Raw genomic sequence first — 22,499 nt, forward strand, 5'->3', positions numbered from 1 at the left:
GGGTTGGTAAAATGACTTATTTACCCTAATAGCTGTGCAAAGTTTTAATGGTAGTTGGATGACAGAAAGCTACCTATAAGATCAAACAAGCCACTTTAAAATCCTTTTTTTTTTTTTTTTTTTTTTTTTTTTTTGGTTTTTTGAGACAGGGTTTCTCTGTGTAGCTTTGCGCCTTTCCTGGAACTCACTTGGTAGCCCAGGCTGGCCTCGAACTCACAGAGATCCGCCTGGCTCTGCCTCCCGAGTGCTGGGATTAAAGGCGTGAGCCACCACCGCCCGGCCCACTTTAAAATCCTTAAGGCAAGAGAGCAGTTTATACACTGAATGTTGTCTTAGATATGAAGGAAACTTATGCTATCTACAAAAGAAAGCTGCCATGCTTTGTGGGCCATATTAGAGTTCACTCCAATCTTCCTGGTCCTTTAGCTGAGGGTAATGAGAAATGGAAAGATCCCTGCTTGGGATTATGGAAGGGTCCCGATCCTGTGTTAAATTGGGGTTGAGGACATGTTTGTGTTTTTTCACAAGAGAAGAATGAAGCTCGGTGGTTACCGGAGCGTCTGGTAAGGAGCGTGGAACTAAGGAAGGTCACCTCCAATGACATTCCTATAAAGGAACCAGAATGAAAGTGGCTCAATTAGTATTTCTGAGGTTTTGTCACTGGTTAATGCAAACAGTGAGGAAATAGAACAGTTCGGAGCTGTGCCGCTTGTGGCTTTACTAGCTTCTTTAGAAAAATACTTTATATCACCTAATAGCTGTGCAATATTGGCGAAGAGCTTTACAGCAGCTAAATATGGTAACCACCCTCAGTGTGAAGTGAAGTTTTTCCGTAGAACAAACCAAAAGTACTGTTGTAATAGAAACATTTGTCTGAATTGAAGCACTTAGGGGAACTATTATGAATCTGGGTGAAGGGACAGCCTCTAGTTAAAAACCGTCTACCGCTGACAGTGCATCTCTGCCGGTCCGGAACGGCTGAGAGAACTGGCAACTTTGGAGTGTGGCATCATCCTGGGAAGGTTATAGTCCCCTAGCAACAACTATCACAATTCTATAACAACAACACTCACTAAATCCCAGTGCTTTATAGCAAAGCTGACTATAAACTCTAAACTTTAACAATGATGTACATACTTCCTGTCTAGTTAAGAAAATCTTTCTAATAGAGATAGTAATAATAATTAAGAGTAAGAAATAGAAAAAGGTGAAAATAAGATATGTGAGTTTGTAAAAATTCTGTCTTGTTAGATCTGTGTTAAGAAATCTTTGGGTGTTTGCTAAGTTAAATATATGCTAATAGTAGCCCTATATAAGTTTGTAAAATAGATCTATAGAGTTCATTTTAAGAATATAAGCTTGCAAGAAATATCTAAGGTAGTCTTAAGACATGTAGTAATAAGCTTGTAAGAAGTAAAGATGCTAGTTGTAAATGTAAGTTTAAATAAGAAATATGATAAGCATATAAGAAGTAATAAGAAATATATTTGCTAAAGTAGTTCTATAGTTCCCTTAAAGAGTATAAATAAGTAGATGTTAATGTTATATGTGAATTTGTAAAAAAGTGTAAATGTTAAACATGAATCTATTCCTAATGTATATGGTGAAAGAACCTGAGACACAGAAGGTAGTGTCTCAGTAGACTGTAAAGTAGGCAGTCTGAGCGGTTTCAAAAGCTCCAGAAGCCGCTAAGAAGCTAAGAATGGCGGACGCCAGAACCAGCACAAGGCATCTGCAGCTGAGATCCGTGGAAAATCGACGCAACACAGAAAAACCTGAGCTAACATCAAAAACGGTGCGGTTTAGAATACTACTGTACCTAAAAAAGAGTAAGTTCAGAGACGCTTGTTTGAACAAAAATTGTTAACTGCAAAAAGTTTTGGTTGAAAAATGTCTCTTCATATTTGGAAGTGAAAGCCTGATACCAGAATTTATTTCTTGTTTGAACTCTTTGAACTTAAAATGAGATAAAACTACAAAGATTTTGGTTTTGGATTTCTTCATATTTGGAAGGCTAGTACCAGAATTTATCATTTGAATTTTGGGACTTAAGAAATGAAATGAACAATAGAGATTTCATTGCAATTGGACAATTTTGAGTTTATTCATAGTAATGACCTAGGAACAGTTTTCTGGAATTGGGTTAAATGAAGAAATTTATTGTTTCTACCTAGAATCAAGATGCAGTTTTGTGTATGCATATATGCTTTATTAATAGGTGATTCATGAATTGTTTTGTGGAACTGTTTATGTAAAAATGGAATTATATACAGAACTGGTTTTGTGTTACAAACGGAACTGTTTAAATTGAAAAGTTTGGGTTTTCTAACTAGGCTTGAGATTTTGCTTAAATTATAAAGAAAGGGGGAAGAGTTAATATTCCTTAGTCTAATTTCAAAAGTTGTTTGAGAGATTAATGTCATGTTTTTGTTAGTAAGAAATGCAAATGGGGTATATTAAGAGACTACTTTTAAAGTTTAAAGAGTTTTATTAAGAAACTGCTTTTGGATGTTTTGCTAAGTTTTCAAAGTGTTAATGGTTAGATTGAGAAGATTGCTTTTCAATATGGGTTTGTAGGAATTGTATGAGTTTGGGTTCTTCTAACTAGGTTTTAGATTTTGTTTAAAAAATTATAAAGAAAAGGAGGAATGAGGTTGAATTATGTTTGCAGAAATTATATTTATCCTATTGATATTAATGCACCCTGATTTTGTGGAGTTAAGGAATATTTAAGTTTGATATGAATACATCGAAGTTTTTCCTATGTTCTGTTAGCAAGAAAATTCAAATGATTGAGTTAAAGTTGTAAGACGGAGAAAATTGTTAACTATATTTAACACCATATATGCTAATTCAAATGGTTCTGTTAAGAGTTTGCTTTGAGTTGTAAGACTGAGAGAATTGTGGCTATGTATAGCAATGTTTATGTTAACCTGTTAATGGTAATGATGAAGCTAAGGGATTCTTTAAGTTTGTAGTAGCCTTAAGAGTTTTTGACTTAGAAAGGGCTTGAGGCAGCTAAGACTGCTGTAGTCACCTTGGACCTAATTCAAAAGAGAAATGCCATCTATATCATCCTCTACTCCCATACTGGGAGGTGTAACAGCTATGGAGATTGCTGTAAGCCATTAATAGTTATTTTTTTATATATTAAGAAAGGGGGACCTGTGGGAGCCCGTTCTCGGGTTCCTCGTGGCTTTACCCAGCAGGTCCTCATAGAGGATGATTAGACCACGGGCCTGAGTGCAGGTGTCTGAGATGGTCTGCACTTGGCTGTGCTGGGGGAGGAGGTCTTTTGCTCCACCCCTTGGTGTCTCTATAAAAACCCTGGGGCAGAGACAGTCGGGGCCTGTTGGAATAGGTTCCAGGCCCTCTGGAGGCTATCCTTTATTTTCTATCTGTTTATCTCCGCAATAAATCCTTCTATCTAATATTTCCTGCTGCTCGCACTCAAGAAAATTCTGGGGAACTGTGGGGGTGGTTGGGTAAACGCCCCACAGTGTCCCAAAGGTTCATAGGTGTACTTGCAGCCGTATCCTTTTTAGTCCCCCTGTCTTGTGTCCCTCATGTGTTGGAGAGGACCCGAGAGTTTCCTCTGCAAGACGGATTCCATAGCTGACTGGAACTTGGCCACGGTGGCCACTAGAGGGCGCCAGCTGCAGGCTTCTCTTTGCGATCAGTGGGGATGGAGTCGGCTTTAAGGCACTAGGGCCGCAGCTTTCCACCTGTGGGTCTCGACTTGGGGGTCACATATCAGATATTCTGCATATCAGGTATTTACATTACAATTTATAACAGTAGCAAAATTACCGATATGAAGTAGCAACGGAATTGTTTTATGGGGGTCAGCACAACATAAGAAACTATTAAAGGATTGCAGCATTAGGAAGGTTGAGAAGCACTGCTCTAGGGTGAACCCATTTACAGATCTGACTGTGCCAGCCCCCAAGGCTAAGCCTGGCTCCAGGTTGGTGCCCCCTGGGGGGGGCAGGGCTTATTGCCAGGAGAGGCCAGCTGTGATGTAGGTTGGTGGCCAGCTAGGCTAACCTGGCATCTTGATTCTGTAGTTAATCTGTGGGATGTTCTGTATGGCAAATGTGTTGCTAATTAATCAATAAAACACTGATTGGCCGTTGGCTAGGCAGGAAGTATAGGCGGGGCAAGGAGGAGAATAAAGCTGGGAAGTGGAAGGCTGAGTCAGAGAGACACTGCCAGCCACCGCTATGACAAGCAGCATGTGAAGATGCCGGTAAGCCACAAGCCACGTGGCAAGGTATAGATGTATAGAAATGGATTAATTTAAGCTGTAAGAACAGTTAGCAAGAAGCCTGCCACGGCCATACAGTTTGTAAGCAATATAAGTCTCTGTGTTTACTTGGTTGGGTCTGAGTGGCTGTGGGACTGGCAGGTGAGAGAGATTTGTTCAGACTGTGGGCAAGCAGGCAAACTCTAGCTACAGTCTCCTTCACTAAAACAGGTTGGGAAAAGGAGCTCTGATCCTGGTGCAGAGTGGCTGTTCCTGGCATGGCCGGACCAGCTCCAGGCTAGGCGTCCTGCTCTGCCTGTGCTGCTGATGCCGCCCGTTTGGGCAGCTGTGCTGACTCAGTGACGGCCTGCAGAACTCACTGCTCCGCGGTTAAGCTCCCCGTTCGTCCCCCTCCCCACCCTTGACCTTGGCCTTCAGGATGCTGGCCCAGTTAAGAGGAAATTCTTGGTGCTCCCTCTAAGGGAGAGGAAACACCCTACTGTGCCCTGCACCGGCCTTCCTGCTCCACTGCCCCTCCCACTTGAGTACCCAGGCTCTCCACCACAGCCTGGAGAGGAATTGTGGGAGCCAGTGGAGGTCACATGACCCGAGTGGAGGTGGCCTGGGGACAGGCTACACCCATGCAAAGCCAACCTTTCCCTGGAGGCAGCATCCCACATCTGTGATGAGAACAAGCCCCTCGTCCTCTGGCCTGGATGCCCCATCAGAACACCCTGGCCCACATAGCATCATCTACCTAGATGTCCCTGACCCCACTTGGGAGACTTGGGCTTCTGGCTGAGCCCCAACACTGAGGTTCTCCCAGAGGCCTTGGCCCTCCTGCCCTCTTCTCCCTGCCGTCACCAAGCTACCAAGCTGGTGTCTAACAAGCTGGCCCCTGATAGGCTACTTTCAAAGCCAGATGTAGCTGGCCGTGCTTTATGGTTCTGCTATTTTGATTGGTTTTTATTTCCCTTACTTTAATTGTAGTTTGAAGTTTCTCCTGGGAATGTTTTGGCCTTGGATGACGTTGGCTGTTAGTCTCGGGCTGTCCTGGGCCTGCTGTCTTTGCCATGTGTAGTTTGTGTGTAGACGATTCGTGCTCAGAATTACGAGGGAGAGTGAGTCAAGGCGTGTGATCACAGCAGAACTCTTTAGGAACTAGTCAGTGTTGGTAGGAACGGGTGTCAATGTCACCTGTGTGGGCGCTGTCCATGTCCCTGACGGTGACACTCGTTTCACGTAACCAGCAGAACTCACCCTCCTGAGCCCCACTTCTCATTCTGAGGGAATAATCAGCTGATGCAGGCTTCCTGGCATCCCACCACCCTCCTCTGTGGGGTACTTGGTACAGTCCACAACCCTCTCATCCTGTCTGCTTCACACCCGGCTGGGAGCCAGATGCTCACTGGAGTACGCAGAGGTGGGTGGCCCCTCCACAGCCATCCATAGAGCGGCCACTGGCAGTCACTAACTGTGTCCACCCACCTTGTGACTCACCCAGGTCACACAGCTGGTGAAGACAGAGCCGGGTACTACTCTCTGAGAGACCCCCAGCAGACCTCACCTTGACAGTGCCGACTGTCAGCCTAGCATGAAGTCTTGTTTCTTTTCTTTTTGATCCAATGCATCTTTGGGTCATAACAAAAGGAAACAAAGTAGCTCCTACATGCACTAGCTGGCTGTGGCATTGTCCTTTGACACAACTTGATTATTTCTCTGTAACCAATTACTAGGATGCTAGTATTTGACACCGCTTAAATTTGACAGCACTTAAAATTCTTTAAACCATCCAAGTGTTAGTGTGGTGATTTGAATGTATCTGGCCCCCATAATCTCATAGGGAGTGGCACTATTAGGAGGTGTGGCTTTGTTGTAGTGGGTGTGGCCTTGTTGGAGGAAATGTGTCACTGTGGGGTGGGCTTTGGGGTTTCCTAGGCTCAGGGTACCACCTAGGGTGTCAGTTGACATTCTGTTGCCTGCAAGATGTAGGACTCTGAGCTCTTTCTCCAGTACCCCATCTGCCTGCAGCTGCCATGCTCCCCGTTATGATGATAATGGACTGAACCTCTGAAACGGTAAGTGAGCCACCCCAATTAAATGTTTTCTTTATAAGAGTTGCCATGGTCATGGTGTCTCTTCACAGCAATAGAAACCTAACTAAGACAGAAATTGGTACCAGGGACTAGAGTGTTGCTGTGATAGGCCAGACCACATTTTTGTTTGGAGTAATACGGACTTTGGTACTTTGGGTTTGGAAAGCAATAGAATGCTTTAAGCACTCTTTAATGGGCCACGCTAGTACAAGCATGGAAGACAGTGGTGCTAAGAGTTATTTGAACTGTAGGGGGTTCACTCAAGAGGTTTCAGAGGAGAAGAATTTTAGTATGCTGCCTAGAGATCCTTCTTCTGATAGTTTGGTGAAGAAAGTGGCCACCTTTTGCTCTTGTCCAAAGAGTCTGCCTGAGACTAAAGTGAAGAGTTTTGAATTAAATCTGTTGACAGAGGAAATCTCAGAACAGCCTAGTAAAGACTCTGTCATGTGGTTATTAGTGGTAACTCTTATGAAGATTTATAATGAAAAGGAGCAAGCTGAGCAGGGTAAATCACAAAATGTAAAATGTGAGGAGAAAAGAAGCACCAGGAAGTTTAATAGAGCTAAGCCCTGCATTCAAGGAGATAAACAGATTAAGAAATGGAATAAAGGGAATGGTGACCTCAGGGCAAGATCCCACCCAGCTAAGTTTCCAACTTGTGAAAAGGAGCTAAAGAAAAGCGTAGAGCCAGGTGTGGTGGGGCATGCCTTCAATCCCAGCACTGGGAAGGCAGAGGCTGGTAGATACCCGAGTCTGAGGACAGTCTGGTCTATAGAACAAGTTTCAGTTCAGCCAAGCAGTGAAGGACAGAAAACTGGTGAAGATGTAATTGAACAAGAGGCTCATGTTCCAACCCCAGCAAGCACCAGAACTTGTCAGCTTCAGCCACATGGTTCTGGCTTTAGAGTTAAGGATAGAATAAAGGAGTTATGGAATAAAGCCACTATGGCCAGGCATGTGTCAGGGGCGTCCCTGAATAGAGGCCCAGAGAGGCCATAGCATGAAGCTGTGAAGTTGAAACCTGGATTGCCTAGGAGACCCCAAGATGTTGGAGATGCCAGAGTCATGCCATATCTGCCAAGGAAAGCTGCTGACAGGGGAACCAGCCCAAGAGAAAGGAATGTCTTGCAGTCAACAAAGCTGAAAGGAATTGAAGATGCAGAGTTGGAGTTTGCCCAGCTGGTTTTCGGTCATGCACTGGTCCAATATTTCCTCACTATGTTCCCTTCCCTGCATTTTGGAAGTAATGTGTATCCTGTGCCATTATATGTTGGAAGTATGAGATCTGCTTCTTGATTTTGATTTTTACCAGTGATTACAGTTAAGAGATTGCATGATCTCAAAAGAGATTTTGAACTTTGGACTTTAAAACATTGTTGAGACTGTGATAGACTATGGGGACTTTTGAAATTGGATTAAATGAATTTTGTACTATGATACTGTACAAGCTAATGGGGGCCAGGGAGTGGAATGTGGTAGTTTGAATGTAATTGGCCCCCATAATCTCATAGGGAGTGGCACTATTAGGAAGTGTGGCTTTGTTGCAGTGGGTGTGGCCTTGTTTGAGGAAGTGTGTCACTATGGGGGCGGGCTTTGAGGTTTCCTATGCTCAGGGTACCGCCCAGTGTGTCAGTTGACTTCCTGTTGCCTGCAAGATGTAGGACTTAGCTACTTCTCCAGTACCACATCTGCCTGCCTGCTGCCATGCTCCCTGTCATGATGATAATGGACTGAACCTCTGAAACTTGTAAGCAAGCCACCCCAATTAAATGTTGTCCTTTATTAGAGTTACTGTGGTCACAGTGTCTCTTCATAGCAATAGAAACCCTAACTAAGATGGCTAGTGTCTATCTACCAGGGTTCTGTCACAAGATCACCTTGTCCCTTGGTCACTCTGCTGCAGGAATGCGCCATCCAGCTTGTAATTAGGTGCCACATGCTTAGGTATAGGTCTGGAGTCTTGGCCCTGTGACTCCATTTAGAGCCTGAGCAGGGACCCTTCCAGAGACGGTGAGACTAGATTCCAGGACCCATCCATGTGGTAGAGGGCTTGGGGAGAAGTAATGGTTCCCAACACATATGTCTAGTAGCTCACAATCACCTGGGACTCCAATTTCAGGGATGTCTGACACCCCTGACCTTCATAGGCATCTGCACATGTACACTACACACACACACACACACACACACACACACACACACACACACACTTTAAAATTTTCAAGGTATTTGAAATGATTTCTTCCTCTGTTCTGATTCCTAATACCTAGAATACATGTGTAAAGGCAGAAACTCCGGCAGTCATCTTGGGCTCGGAGCTGACCTGGGTGAAAAACAAAGCCACATAAGGTGGAGCCATAAGAGGGGAGGAGCCTGGAACCACAGCACTGGGGCCTCCTTTGTCCAACCTACCTGGAAGAGCAGGCCCCCCTTCTTCCTCTCCCCGTGCATGCCTGTCCCTGAGGTGTCCAGCAGGGAAGCTGAGAGAAGCCAGATGGGAATGGATAGAGTGGTGTAGGACTCTAGGAAACAAAAGTGCGACATCTCTGGCTTGTTGTGCTCAAGCATTGAAAGACTAAAGAGGGATCCTTTAGAAGAGTTCGGCTCTCGAGAAATGGGTCCTCTCCACAGCACCATGTTGTCTGATTGACAACTGGGATCGTTCCTCATTCCAGGATCAGTTTCTCATCTGGCAGTTCTGATGTGACGTCATTACTCCAAGAGCAGTCCGACCATCGACACCAAGAAAGAGGCAGTGTCTTAGTTTCCTTCTGTTAATGTGACAAAATACTCTCACAAAAGCAACTTAACGGAGACAGGGCTCATTGTAGTTCAGTTCCAGGTTCTGTCCATCCTGGGGGGTGGGTAGGGCACAAGGCAGCAGGACCTTAAAGCAGCTGGTCACATGTCCACAACAGAAAAAGAGCAACCGTCCACCGGTTTACACAGCCCAGGATCTCCTGCCTAGGGAATGGTGCCGCCCCCACTGGGTGGGTCTTCCTGCCTCAATGAACAAAGTCAAGATATGTCCCCAGAGACACTCTCAGAGGCCCACCTTTCAGATGATTTTAGATTTTATTATATTGACAATACCAACCATCACAGACTAGGTTTGTAGCTCAGAGGTAGAGCGCTTGGCTAGCATGTGCAATGGCCCAAAGCTGGAAAAAAATTAGACAAATAGTATCCAAAATAAAGAACAATAAGAAACAGCTCAAATAAAAAAATTATCCAAGGAGTTATTTGGGTGGAAATAACATTTATTGGATGAATAGTTGAGTAGAATTTATTAAGCTAGATCTCATCCCCATTTCTCCAGGACCTTGATAGACTGAAAAGCCAATGAGAGGAAGAAAGCCCTGTTCATGAAGCTCTGGCAAAACCCCCTTTGAGAGGAGCAGATGGTGTTGTCTCCATGACAACGATAAGGGCCAGAATTTGAAGGTGTTGATGGATCCCTCTCACATGAGAATGCCCAGATGACAGCCTGACACCTCCTCAGGCTGGAATTATGGGGAGCTGACAGATGACAGCGTGTTTGAAAAGGAGCAATTACAGAACACCTCGTACTGATCAGATGATGGTGGTGGGAACCTGGTTCGGTTCCCGTGGGCTGTCTCAGGAAAAGCCAGTGTGATAAGGTGGGAGCAGTTGGAAATCTTTCCAGAGCCCAAAGTAGTCAGCCATCTTGGTGGGGTCTAGCGAGCCAGGAGGCCCTGCCGCCCGCACGCTCCCCTTGATCTCTCTAGGGTCACATTCCTAAGACACCAAGCACGTCAACCTGCATATCATCTTCAGCCGCCCAAGTGCAGACAAGGGCGTTATCCTCGCTGACAAGGTGTATTTCTCATCTCACACTTGACTTTCAAGACCTTGAATGAATTTTGTTGAAATAAATGTTCACCCTTGGGTTTAGTCCAAGTGTGTGAGGTTTGGGTCCCAACAGTGTTTTTCTTTCTTTCTTTTAAAAGAATATTAAGAGTGACTGAAAAGAGGGATTTAGAATGAATGGCATTATTCATCATGTTTTATAAAATGGAAGGGGTAAATGCTATAATATTTCTTAGGGAAATGGATTTAAGGAAAATGAGATTCAGAGCCCAGGACCATTTATTGCAATGTGACATCAATGTCCTTGTGAGTCTCCCTGTTCAAGTCTGGGTGGGCAGGAGGTGGTAAGTGCTGTGGGATGTATGGCAAATGTGTTACTGATTAATCAATAAAACACTGATTGGCCGTTGGCTAGGCAGGAAGTATAGGCGGGACAAGGAGGAGAATAAAGCTGGGAAGTGGAAGGCTGAGTCAGAGAGACACTGCCAGCCGCCACCATGACAACCAGCATGTGAAGATGCCGGTAAGCCACGAGCCATGTGGCAAGGCATAGATTAATGGAAATAGGTTAATTTAAGCTGTAAGAACAGTTAGCAAGAAGCCTGCCACGGCCATACAGTTTGTAAGCAATATAAGTCTCTGTGTTTGCTTGGTTGGGTCTGAGTGGCTGTGGGACTGGCGGGTGACAGAGATTTGTCCTGACTGTGGGCCAGGCAGGAAAACTCAAGCTACAGGTAAGAGATCAGGGTGACCAGCCACCCGGGACTTCCCAGAACTGGTCCCCAGTCTCCAGTACTTCAGAGTCTGGGTTGTAAAAAAGCCCCCAATGATCTGTGAAGCCCAGTCACCCTAGTGGGGCGATGATAGCTGTGAAAAGTGCTCCCAGATCCCATCCAACCAGCCAGGGGCAGGGGACCCCATTTCCTAGTAATCATCTTCACATGGTATCTACATCATACCCTGGATCAAGTTCAAAATGCAGGGGTGTACAAGGGCTTGAGAGATTGCACCCTGTGGGGCGTTTACCCACCACCCCCACAGTTCCCCAGAGTTTTCTTGAGTGTGAGCACCAGGAAATATTAGATAGAAAGATTTATTGCGGAGATAAACAGATAGAAAATAAAGGACAGCCTCAAGAGGGCCTGGAACCTATTCCAACGGGCCCTGACTGTCTCTGCCCCAGGGTTTTTATAGAGATGCCAAGGGGTGAAGCAAATGACCTCCTCCCCCAGCACAGCCAAGTGCAGACCATCTCAGACACCTGCACTCAGGCCCGTGGTCCTAATCATCCTCTATGCGGACCTGCTGGATAAAGCCACGAGGAACCCGAAAACAGGCTCCCACAGCACCCCAATTCTAAACTCACTGAGAGACACCTGTCACTTTTGGGACTGAAACAGGTGCAGTCAGCACCAGGGCTGTGTGGCCCGAGGAGACTTTTGCAGCTCTAGATTGCAGTCGCCATTCATCCAAAGGAAGCGCTCACAACATGCACGCATCATTTCCCTCTGCTCTTTGACTGTGGACGTGACTGGACGTTTTGAGTTCTGCCACTCTGACCTCCCTGCTATGGCAGACGGTAATCTAGAATTGTGAGCTTTAAGTGATTTTATCACCGCACCAGAAATGAAACCAAAGCATCTTCTGAGGTCAGATTCTGGATGGACAAGGACCAGGGACAGGAGGTGCCGGTCCCTCCGCCGCTGAGACCTTGCTGCATTCTAAAGACATGGAGCGAAGGGCTGTCTGTCATCCCTGAGCAAAGGTGTCTGTGAGCATGCCCGCTCCGCTTTTCTGGTCAGCCCGTGGGTAAACAGCGAGTCTACTCAGCAGTCAGTTGACATGCCCAGAGTTGCTGCTTTGCTTCCGTCCTCCTGTGGCGCCGATGGTCTTGCTCTCCAGCGACAGCTCATCTCCCGTGTGCATGCACACCACGGCGATCTGTCTCCTCCTTGTCACCTTCAGAACCTCCTATTCCAGCGACTTACAAGCCACCGTTCATTGACATGCAGCTCCAGCCGAGGCTTCCAGGACACTGGTGACACAGAGACCTTTGTCAACTCCTGTCAGTCTTGCTGTGTGGATAATGATGCCTTGTCCCTGTGGAGCACAGAGCACCTGTCAAAGCCAGTCTGTCTTCCTTCACTGAATCTTCATTCCCATCCCACAAGAAAGCCATGGACACCCGCTTCCTCTTTCCTGTAACTTCAGGGCCCCAGAGGCTTCAGTGCCGTTCACAGTCCCTGGAGGAGCCACTTGGGACAGGAAAAGCATCCCAAAAGCTTAAGTATGGTGGATGCCCACAGGGCTCTCGACTTGCTGTCTCAGTGTGAGTCAGAGAGGCAGGGAGAGGGTGGCAGGTGGTCAAGAGTGAAGGACCTGTAAGACATTGCTTAGGGCCAAACACCCCACTGTGGAATGGGTCCACATAATGAGCAAGTGGTGCTGGGCTTCAGGACGCCCAGGAAGGAGGCAGACAGGGCCCTAGCTGCTGTTCATGGGTGAATGCTGAAGAGGTGGATCCATGAGATCCACACTCCAAAACCACATCTCAGCATCTTTTTCTGTGAAATGATGTCTAACCCAGTTGGTTCCAGACTTACGGACTCATGCTATGTACCGCTTCTGCTTCAGCCTTCTGAGTAGCTGGGACCATAAGCATGTGCCACGAAGCTCAGGATTCTCAGTGACTAGGGTAGAAAGTAGAATCCATCTTTTTAGGTATCTTGAACCAGTATTGAAAAGTCCTGGCCGGGTGGTGGTGGTGCACGCCTTTAATCCCAGCACTCGGGAGGCAGAGCCAGGTGGATCTCTGTGAGTTCAAGGCCAGCCTGGTCTACAGAGTGAGTTCCAGGACAGGCACCAATACTACACAGAGAAACCCTGTCTCGAAAAACCGGAAAAAAAAAGAAAAAAGAAAAGGAAAAGAAAAGTCCTGGGCATAGGCTGCACATGGCCTCCACCAAGGGCCAGGTGGGGCTTGGCCAGGGGAAGTCTGAGAACAGAGAGTCAAACCCACAGACATGCTTGAGTTAAATACCCAGGGTACCCTCAGCTCCCAGGAGCTCAAGGCAAGGAATTAGAAAAGAGGAAGAAATAATTTCAAATACCTTGAAAATCTAAAAGTGTGTGTGAGTGTGTGTGTGTGTGTGTGTGTGTGTGTGTGTGTGTGTAGTGCGCATGAGACAGAGCCCATGGGAGGGCTCTGGAGCCCTTGATGCTTCCAGAACCCCTGTTCTCTCCTCAGCATGTCCCAGAAGCTGGGATGTTGTCTCGTTGCTGTGTTCTCTTCTGGTGTGACTTCATGGCTGTGTCCTGGTGTCTGCCCACACAGCTGGTGAAGTGAGGTGGCCATGGATGGAGGATAAAAGACAGGAACACAGAGGCCAGGAGAATGAATCAGGAGTAGCTGTGAGCTGTGTTTTAGGAGCTTGTCTTGGGCTCCACCCACCCTCATTGCCAGCCAGTCTCTGCCATTGTCCAGGCCTGGACACGCTCTCCCAGGGTAGCCTCCAGAGCCCTCCCGTGGGCTCTGTCTCATGTGCACTACACACACACACACACACACACACTCACACACACACACACACACTCACAAACACTTTTAGATTTTCAAGGTATTTGAAATTATTTCTTCCTCTTTTCTAATTCCTTGCCTTGAGCTCCTGAGAGCTGAGGGTGCCCTGAGTATCTAACTCATTCATCCAAAATGTGAAATGGAGGGTTCAGGAGCTGGAGTCAGGGGACCCGCTCTCAAATGACAGCCAGAGGTCCCCCAGCCCCAAGAGTAGCCAGACATCTCAGAGACGACTCATCTGACCGAAACACACCAGCACCTCTCACTCTCCTTGCCTATACCTTCCGGGTGGTCTCATTGATTCTGCTCTGAAGTGATAGATTAATGGTGTTCCGCTGTGTAAGTTCAAAGGCAGTGCTGAGTGTGGGCTCCCTGCCTTCCCATCTACATTTGTTCAGGCTGAGACCCAGGTTCTGAGAACGGAACTTCACAGGGCTGCTGACTCTGACCTCCAAGGATGACCACGACTTTCCTTCTCTAGACGAGCTGATCCAGAACAGAGCCACGTGGGGTGGGGGCTGTGTTCCCATGACGCTGAGGCAAGTGAGTGAAAGACAGAGCAGGCAATTCTGGAAGGTTTGCGGTGGGAGTGACGCTGAGATGGGGGTGTGGTAGAGACCAGGTGACGCTGAGGAGGTCGGAGTGATGTTGAGTACAGGCCAGCTGGAATGGTCTTTTATTTATTTTTTCTAGCTGCTGTTCCTCCAACCAGCACCTGAAGTCAGGCTCTCTCTGGTCGATTCTCCCTTACAGCTCCCACCTTTTCTCCACTCGCCATGATGGTGCCGTCTCTCTGTCCAGTGCCTGACACTGAATGACTAACAAAAAGATAAACGGACAGAGACAATGGAGGAAGCTGCCAGACTGCCCAGGCCTTCAGTACGGAGGGGGTGCTGGGGAAGAACCATTCATCCCAGAGTTCATCAGTGGGGTTAATATCCACCAGAATTAGCATGAAAAAAATTAACAAGTTGATAGAAAACAGGGCCATGGGTTTCAGGAGTATATGGTAAATGAAGACTTGGCTGTGGTTGGGACTGGAATGGTAACACAGTAGAGCGCTTGCTAAACGTGTTCAAGGTTCTGTGTTCAAGCCTCAGTGCCCCATTCAAAATAATAATAATAATAATAATAATAATAATAATAACAGTAAGAAGAAGAAGACATGGTGGTGCACACCTTTGGTCCAGGAGGCAGCAGATCTCTATGGATTCAAGGCCAGCCAGACCTGTAGTGAGAGCCTGTCTTAAAAAACAAACAGGAGCTAGAGAGATGGATAACTGGCAAAGAGCACTCGCTGCTCTTCCAGAGGTCCTGTGTTTGGATCCTAGCACCCACATGGTGGCTTACAACCATTTGTAGCTCCAGATCCAGGGGATTCAACACCCTCTTCTGACCTCCACGGGCACCGGGCATGTACTTGGTCCACAGACATACATGCAAGTAAAACACTCATGTATATAAAACAAAATAGCCTTTTTAAAAATAAAACCACAACAAAATCACCAGGAGCTATTCTGAGTTCAGGCACTGCTGCAAACACACACACACACACACACACACACACACACACACACACACGCATGCGCGCGATGCCAAGTTCCACTACAAAGGCATACCACATTCCCTCTGTTCAGTGCAGGCAGCGCAGGGCTCCACAGAATGGCATAGGTCCTGCCTCAGGGGTTTGTAAGGAGCTCCCCACACCCTCTGCCTCTGAAGCAACTACTGGTGTAACTGTTGAAAACTATTTATGCAAAACCACAAAACATCACTTAAATGTCACTGGAAATTGCCCTGAGGGTACATAGTAAATGGGAAACATTTCCAAGAAAAACAAAACAAAACAACAAAAACCCCCCACTGATCTCAGTAGGAACAGGTTCAGCCTATCATGTGGGCCACTGATGACCTCCCAGCTCCCTGTGACTGGAGCTGTACCAGGAAGACAGGGTTCCCTCTCTCCAGGCCCCAGTCGAGGGCTATCGTTTCATCCTGTTCAGGGCAGGCCACTGGAAACCCTAGGTTGCATGAGACTCTCCCAACACCCCCACCCCCAATCTCTTCCAGGCTTTGGGCTATGCTCCTGAGGCCTTCCTCATCCTCAGGCAAACTCCACTGGGAGCACGGATTGCAGATAGGAAAAGTGAAAAGACCTGGGCCGGCCATCAAGTGCTCTCTCCCAGGTCGCTGTCACCCCGAGAGAGGTGTCGCCTCTGGGCTCCCGAACACTAGAGAGGACTTCTGCTTGAGACAGAGGCTGCCCTGCTGGTTCTGCTGGAGGGAGCTGACTTCATTTGGAACAGAGCCTGGCAAAGTGCATGCTTTGGGGCACCCGTGAACCATGGCAATGGAATAATGAAGCAATCCAGGGCCAGCAACTCCAAGATGCTAGTAGCAACAAGTGGGACTGTCGCCCCGCCAGGACTCAGAGCATCAGGGAAAGAGCCAGCTAAGAAGGGCCTCTAGGGAGTTCATACATCCCCGAGGGGCAGAAGCCTGTGCACAGGCCCTGGGCTGCACCCACTCATAATGGTGGTGATCTGTGTATTACTTCACAGCCTCTGTTTCTACCTCCTATAAAAGCACAACACAATGAATCTTTATCATTCTTTTCTTCCCATTTCATCTAATAAGATGTTACCCCAAGGGCCAGCAAGACGGCTCAGTGGGTAAGGGCACTGGATAACCCTGGACCCCACATGTTGGAAGAAGAGAACTGACTCCCGCAAGTTGACCTCTGACCTCCACATGAATACCATGGCACGTGCACACACAGAATAAATAATAAATAGCTTTTTAACTGAAAAAAAAAGGAGACATTATCTCTGTGTAGAAGCTGGGTGAGAGAAACGAGACTCCAGAGGAAAAATTGGTCAGCTCATGTGATTCCTCCTCAGCTGACCAGCACCCATCTGACTTTCCCAGGGTCCGGCAACACTGGGTCAGAGGTCAAGTTCTGAGGAAGAAAGTTTGGGAGCTCAGAGCAGGGAGGCAGCTCACCAGGATTGCAAATTCTTCATAGATTAGTTAACAGATTTTCTCTCAAGTTCATTGTTAGCACGGAGAGAGCATTTTCCTCTCTCTCTCAGTGAGGTAATGTCATTTGTTCATACATGCCCCTAATTGGGCTCCCTCCCTTCCGCAGAGAGGACAGGAGTCTTTTCCAGGTCAGATGCATGCTTAGTCATCTGAACCCAGTCCACTCCACCTCCCTTCATCTTTCCCGGGCTGGACTGTCTTTAGACGATAGGAAATGACAGCCTCCGTTTCTGTTTTCTTGAAAGCACTTGGTTCGTGGAGTCAAGAGCTCGGAACAGGGCAAGTCTGATGAATCCATGGGTGCCATGCAATCGGAAGTGACCAGCCTTCCTCTCTTTGTTCTGCGGTCTAAGCTCACGATCGCACGGGCAGTTCCCTTAAAAGCAGGAAGACAGTATTTCTACCTCAAGATAAGGTCTCAATTGGATTTTCTGCTGAAGCAATTGGAAAGAAATGCAATTAGGCTGTGAGCAACCTTCAAGAAAAGATTGGGAACCTTTTAAAATAGGGCTGTGCTGGACAGAATTTGTCAGGCCTGTGACGTCCTTTGCGAAGGTGAGACTAATTGTGTCTCAATGCCCTCACGGGTCTCACACGACAGCTCTCTAAGAATGTCAACTTCAGTTTCCCCAAAAGAACTGAGCTGCAATTAGGCAATTTCCAGGATGTCAAGACTAAGCAAATAGTGACTGGCAATGCTTATTATTGCTCTTAATTATTAAATAACACTCCAGGGCAGGTACGGTGGTGCTTGCTTATGTCACAGTACTTCGGAAGCTAAGGCAGGGGGATTACAGTTCTAGGGAAGCCTGAACCGCAGAGTGACACTATCTCCAAAAAGTCTTTTAACTGATGGATCAAAAGAAACAGCTATTGTACATGTGGATGGAGTACCTGGAGATGTCCTTCTCCTCCACTGTGACAGCTTCATGGTGCCTACACGGGGGAGCCTTTCTTCTAGCCGCTTGAGACACAGTCCGTAACTCGCTCCTCTCCTGCTATAACTACCTCCCCCACCCCCTCATTCTCCCTAACTTCTCTGATAGCCACCCTTCTGTTCCCAGCTTGTCTGAGAGCAACATTTTCAATTTCATGTAGGAGCGAGAGAGTATAATATTTGTGTACCTGGTTTATTTCCTAGAACTAGCCAGGATGACTATTCCTGGAGCCACGGCCGTGCAGCTGGGCTTACTTTCCTCGCTTACTCAGAAGAGCATAAGTTCTTCTTTTTCTTCATTATGTCTCTTTTTTCTTCTTTCAGATGCTTGTCCTAACCGTACTTTCTGGGACACTCTGGGCTTTCTTACTCTTTTTCTGTCGAGTTATGTCCCAACCCTAGCTCTGCCATGTGGCTGCTTTTACTAACAGCCTGATTTTTGTTTCCTCCTCATCTCCATCTTCCTCCTCCGGACAGCAGCTGAGATTCACAGCTTGCCTGCCCTGTGGTTTTTCTTTTAAACTCAACAAAATTGTTCTCAAGCTTAAAATAAATTAGTAGACAGTCAGAGGCTAGTGTCTGAGGTCAAGCTCACCTTCTGGCTCTGGGTCTTTTATGCTGCCGGACTATTCTTTCACCTCCAGAAGATGGTAGGTTCCTCTGGCCTGTCCCCAGGCTCTTGTAGATTTTCTCAATCTTCTCAGGGGACACAGGAAAGGAGGCGACAGCAGCGGTGATGACCCAGAAAATGTTGGTAGTAGCAGCTGCCACAGGATAAGTCATGCGTTGCAAAGCAAACAGAAGCCAGCTCTGTAGGGAGTGTGTGGCTGGGACAGGAGAAGGGACTTAATTCCTGAGGCCCACAACTCTGTGGGGAGCAGTTTTCAGGAAGGCGAGCCTGGAGCATCTTCATGCTGAGGCATCAGGATCAGAAGATCGGTCAGGTGCCAGCGCACCCAGGAACCTGAGCTTTGGTGTGGGGTACTTTCCTGTAAATTTGATGTCTGACCACACCCTCGGTTGACAAGGCTGGAGAACTGTCCATGGCACTTGGGCAGATGTCTAACTTAATACTGTAAAACGACTTTATCCAGTGGAGCTATTGAGAACATGGCTGCTGTGTAGCTGCGAGCACTTGAAATGTACCTGGAGAAATGGAGAGCTGACTTGAAATTGTATTATCAGTTTGTTTGTTTGTTTGTTTGTTTGTTTGTTTTGGAACAGGGTTTCATGTAGTCCAGGGTGAGGATGTAGATAGGTGAGGATAACCTCTATCCTGATCCCTCCCCTCCTGAGTGACAGGGATTTGAGGATTTGAGGCATGCACCAGCACATCCAGTTTATATGGTGCTGGGAATGAGACCTCGGGCTTTGGGCAAACAGTCTATCAACTAAGCTGGATCCATAGCTCCAATTTTTTTTTCTTTCTGGCAGTAACTTGGGTTTGAACCACTAAGCTGCACCCAAGTCCTACTACTGGGCTAAAATCATTTAAATCACCATGTGGCCTCAGAGTGGGTATCACAGCCCCACAGTGCCAACACAGGTGCTGAAACGTGTTTCTTGTACTTTCTCTGGGAAGCCCAGCATTACATCCTGTCCAGAAAATGTGCCTGCTGATTTAAAAAGGGAGATGGTGGCCCTGGGATTTGTAGTTGACTTCCCAGCATCTCTCCTACGTAGTTGATGGGCATCAGGGCTCTTTGTTTGCCTACTTTGCAGCTGTGGACCTGGGTCACTCCTGGCATGCACTTGGAGTATTTAGGATTTCATCTCCAAGGTTATGGAACAGTCCTGGGGTGGAGTGGGCCAACTCTAGCGGTCAGGTATACAATGAGCTTCGTAGACTCAGGTGGCCATAGATCTGGGCTATAACTACGTTGCTGTCTTAGTCAGGGTTCCTATTGCTGTGAGGAGACACCATGACCACAACAACTCTTATAAAGGAAAACATTTCACTGGGACTGGCTTAGAAGTTCAGAGGTTTAGTTCACTGTCATCATCCGGGCATTATGGTGGCCTGCAGGCAGACATGGTGCTGGAGAAGGAGCTCAGAGTTCTACATCTTGATCCACAGGCAACAGGAAGAGTGTGACCTACTGGCCAGGCTTAAGCATCTGAGACCTCAAAGCCCAACCACAATGGCACACCCCCTCCAACAAAGCCACACTTCCTATAACATGACCACACCTCCTAATAGTGCCACTCCCTATGAGCCTGTGGGGACCAGTTTCATTCAAACCACCTCTTGCCAAATCTGGGTTTGGCCTCTGAAGTCCATTTGTGGGAAAGGTTACAGTGGACTTGGCCACAGAACCCAAGGCCATTCAGACCTGCACACTTGCCTCCAAGTTCTGCAGACAAAGCTTTTCCTGTTCCACAAACTCTTGATTGAGTTCTTCCCCTCACTGCTGTGCCTGTGCTGTCTCTGTGCTCTCTAACTCCCCACCCTACCCCACCCCACCCCACCCCACCCACCCCACCCTGCCCCAGGTAGCATAAATGGCTTGAACCTTGTTGATTGTTGCTCTCCCAGGAGGAGTTGCTTGCTGCTGATAAAGGCACAGTGTACCTCTGCTTCTCTGGTGTGCAAAAACATCTTCATTTTCAACATCATCAGGAGGCAGATACTATTACAAAGGAGGAAACTGAGGCACAGCTGGATCACTCACCACCAACCCACAAGCAAGTCAGAGCAATAGCTAGAAGACCAGAGCGACCCAGTGGTCAGAGGAACAGTAGCCAGGGCTGGGACAGAATCGGATCCGGTCTGGCTGATGTCAGTTTTCCAGGGACCTGGCACCAGGAGCAGGGGATGGGATGGAAGCTCCAGGGCATCCATACGTTGGGGAAGTCCCAGTAGATAATACAGCAATGCCAGAAGTGGCATCCAACCCTGGGGAAAGCAGAAAAAGGCTACTGCTGTGGTTTAACAGGTTGGTTCCTTGAATCTCATGTGTTGGAGACCTGGTCCCTAATGTACCATTATAAGAGATGGCGGGGACCCTTAAGAAGCAATTTTTTTGTTTTTGTTTTTGTGAAGGGATTGATGTTAGCCATACTTTCTTTGGACCACCAGCTCCCAAATAATCACATGGAGACTTATTAAGTATGAAAGCTTGGCCTTAGCTTAGGCTTGTTCCCAGCTATCTCTTGTAACTTAAATTAACCCGTTTATATTCATCTACGTTCTACCACATAGCTCATTACCTCTCCTCCATACTGTACATTCAGCTTGCTCCATGTCTCACTGGTGAATTCCCCACCTCTCAGATTCTTCCCCAGAGTTCCCCTCTCTCCCCAGAAGTCCCGCCTGTCCTCTCCTGCCTAGCGATTGGCCACTCAGTTCTTTATTACACCAATCAGAAGGTGCCTTGGCAGAGGCACATCTTCACAGTGTACAAAGAGATTATCCCGCAACAGATTGATGCAATTCCCTTGGAAGTGGGAGTGAGAGGGAGTTTGGCATGCAGCATTCCTCAGGAGAAAAGCTACAAGCCCAAATAAAGGTCTATTTAGATTTTCTTGGTTGGGAGTCTAGCCTTTACTGGCTGAGCCCAAAGTTCTATACCTTATAAATCTTCCAACTCAAGGTATGTTGTCATAGCAAACAGAAAATGGAGTAAGACACTCTGCTCTCAGCCCCACAGCTAAGTCTCAGCCCCAGGCTTTGGTTCCTCAGGTGATCTGGAGCAGGCAGACTTGTGGGGAAAAGGGGACTGGTTGAAAGTGGACTCTGGTAGATACGCTGACTTCCTGACAACTCTTTCTAAAGGGGTCCTCCCCTGATGTGCCTTTGGAGAACCATGCCAGCAGTGTGAGCCAACAGTGATAGCATGCACCCCAGGCCCCAGACCACCTCCCTTTGGATGCTTTAAGTCAATTTCTGAAGTAGAAATTCTTTTTTGTTGTTGTTGTTGATTTTTGTATCTTAAGACAAGGTCATGTGTATTCTAGGCTGGCCTCCAACTTACATTGTGATGTGACCTTGAACATCTGACCTTTCTGCCTCCAACTCCTGATGGATTCCAGGTGTGCACTGCTGCACCTGCTTCACGTCCTGCTGCAGATGGACCTAAGACTTCATTTGTGCTAGACCAACACTCTATCAACAGAGCTACATTCAAAGGCCCTAGGCAGAGACTCCTGCAAGGGGGATTTCAGAGGGATTGCTCTTTGGAGAAATCCTTGTGAGGAAGTGAGAAGGGACATTTCTACACAGAGGAGGACAGGTAGGAACCAAATGCAGCCACCCTTCCCTGGCGGCTGGCAGTGTGTCCGGCAGGGAAAGTGGGCCTGGGGGCACCTGTGCCAGGCATTATTTCATTGCTGTGTCAGCAGCGGTGGGGCTGTTCACAGGGCTCCCCAAAGCCCACTTGGTTCCTAGGTGGAGACTTCTTGTCCCCAAAACAGTAACAAACACTATGACACCCCAAGGTCCCAGCATCCACTCTAAGAACTCAGGGCACTCCAGAAGAGTAAAAATTCTCTGCAGGCCACACACGCCCACCCTCAGAGTCAGCATTAACACAAAGTCACTGAGGTGGTGGCCTGTGCAAACCTCCCAGCAGAGGTTTGCAACCCCACTGCTCGGGAATGGCAGGGACTCCTCTGCTCAGAGATACATGCAATCACGGAGGGCAGCAGCCCTGGTGCACTCGGGGCTCCCTGGGTGAACCTCCATCTGGTAGTTTCCTCCATGCCTGCCGCAGTCTGGTCCAGTGGCAAACTCTTATCCAAGTGTGCTTTGGTCATTCCCTCCTGGGATTC

At 47.3% G+C, this 22,499-nt stretch overlaps 1 protein-coding gene across 1 annotated transcript in view; it reads left to right on the forward strand.

The window, feature by feature from the left end:
* Positions 1 to 13,519, forward strand: part of Cfap298 (cilia and flagella associated protein 298) — a 17,591-nt gene extending 4,072 nt beyond the window's left edge. The window contains exon 3 of the mRNA XM_059277692.1: positions 13,421 to 13,519. Within this exon, the coding sequence (XP_059133675.1) occupies positions 13,421 to 13,519 (99 nt within the window). The remainder of the gene's footprint in view (positions 1 to 13,420) is intronic.
* The last annotated feature ends 8,980 nt before the right edge of the window (positions 13,520 to 22,499 follow it).

This window comes from Peromyscus eremicus, chromosome 12 (assembly GCF_949786415.1).
Source record: "Peromyscus eremicus chromosome 12, PerEre_H2_v1, whole genome shotgun sequence".
NCBI lineage: Eukaryota > Metazoa > Chordata > Mammalia > Rodentia > Cricetidae > Peromyscus > Peromyscus eremicus.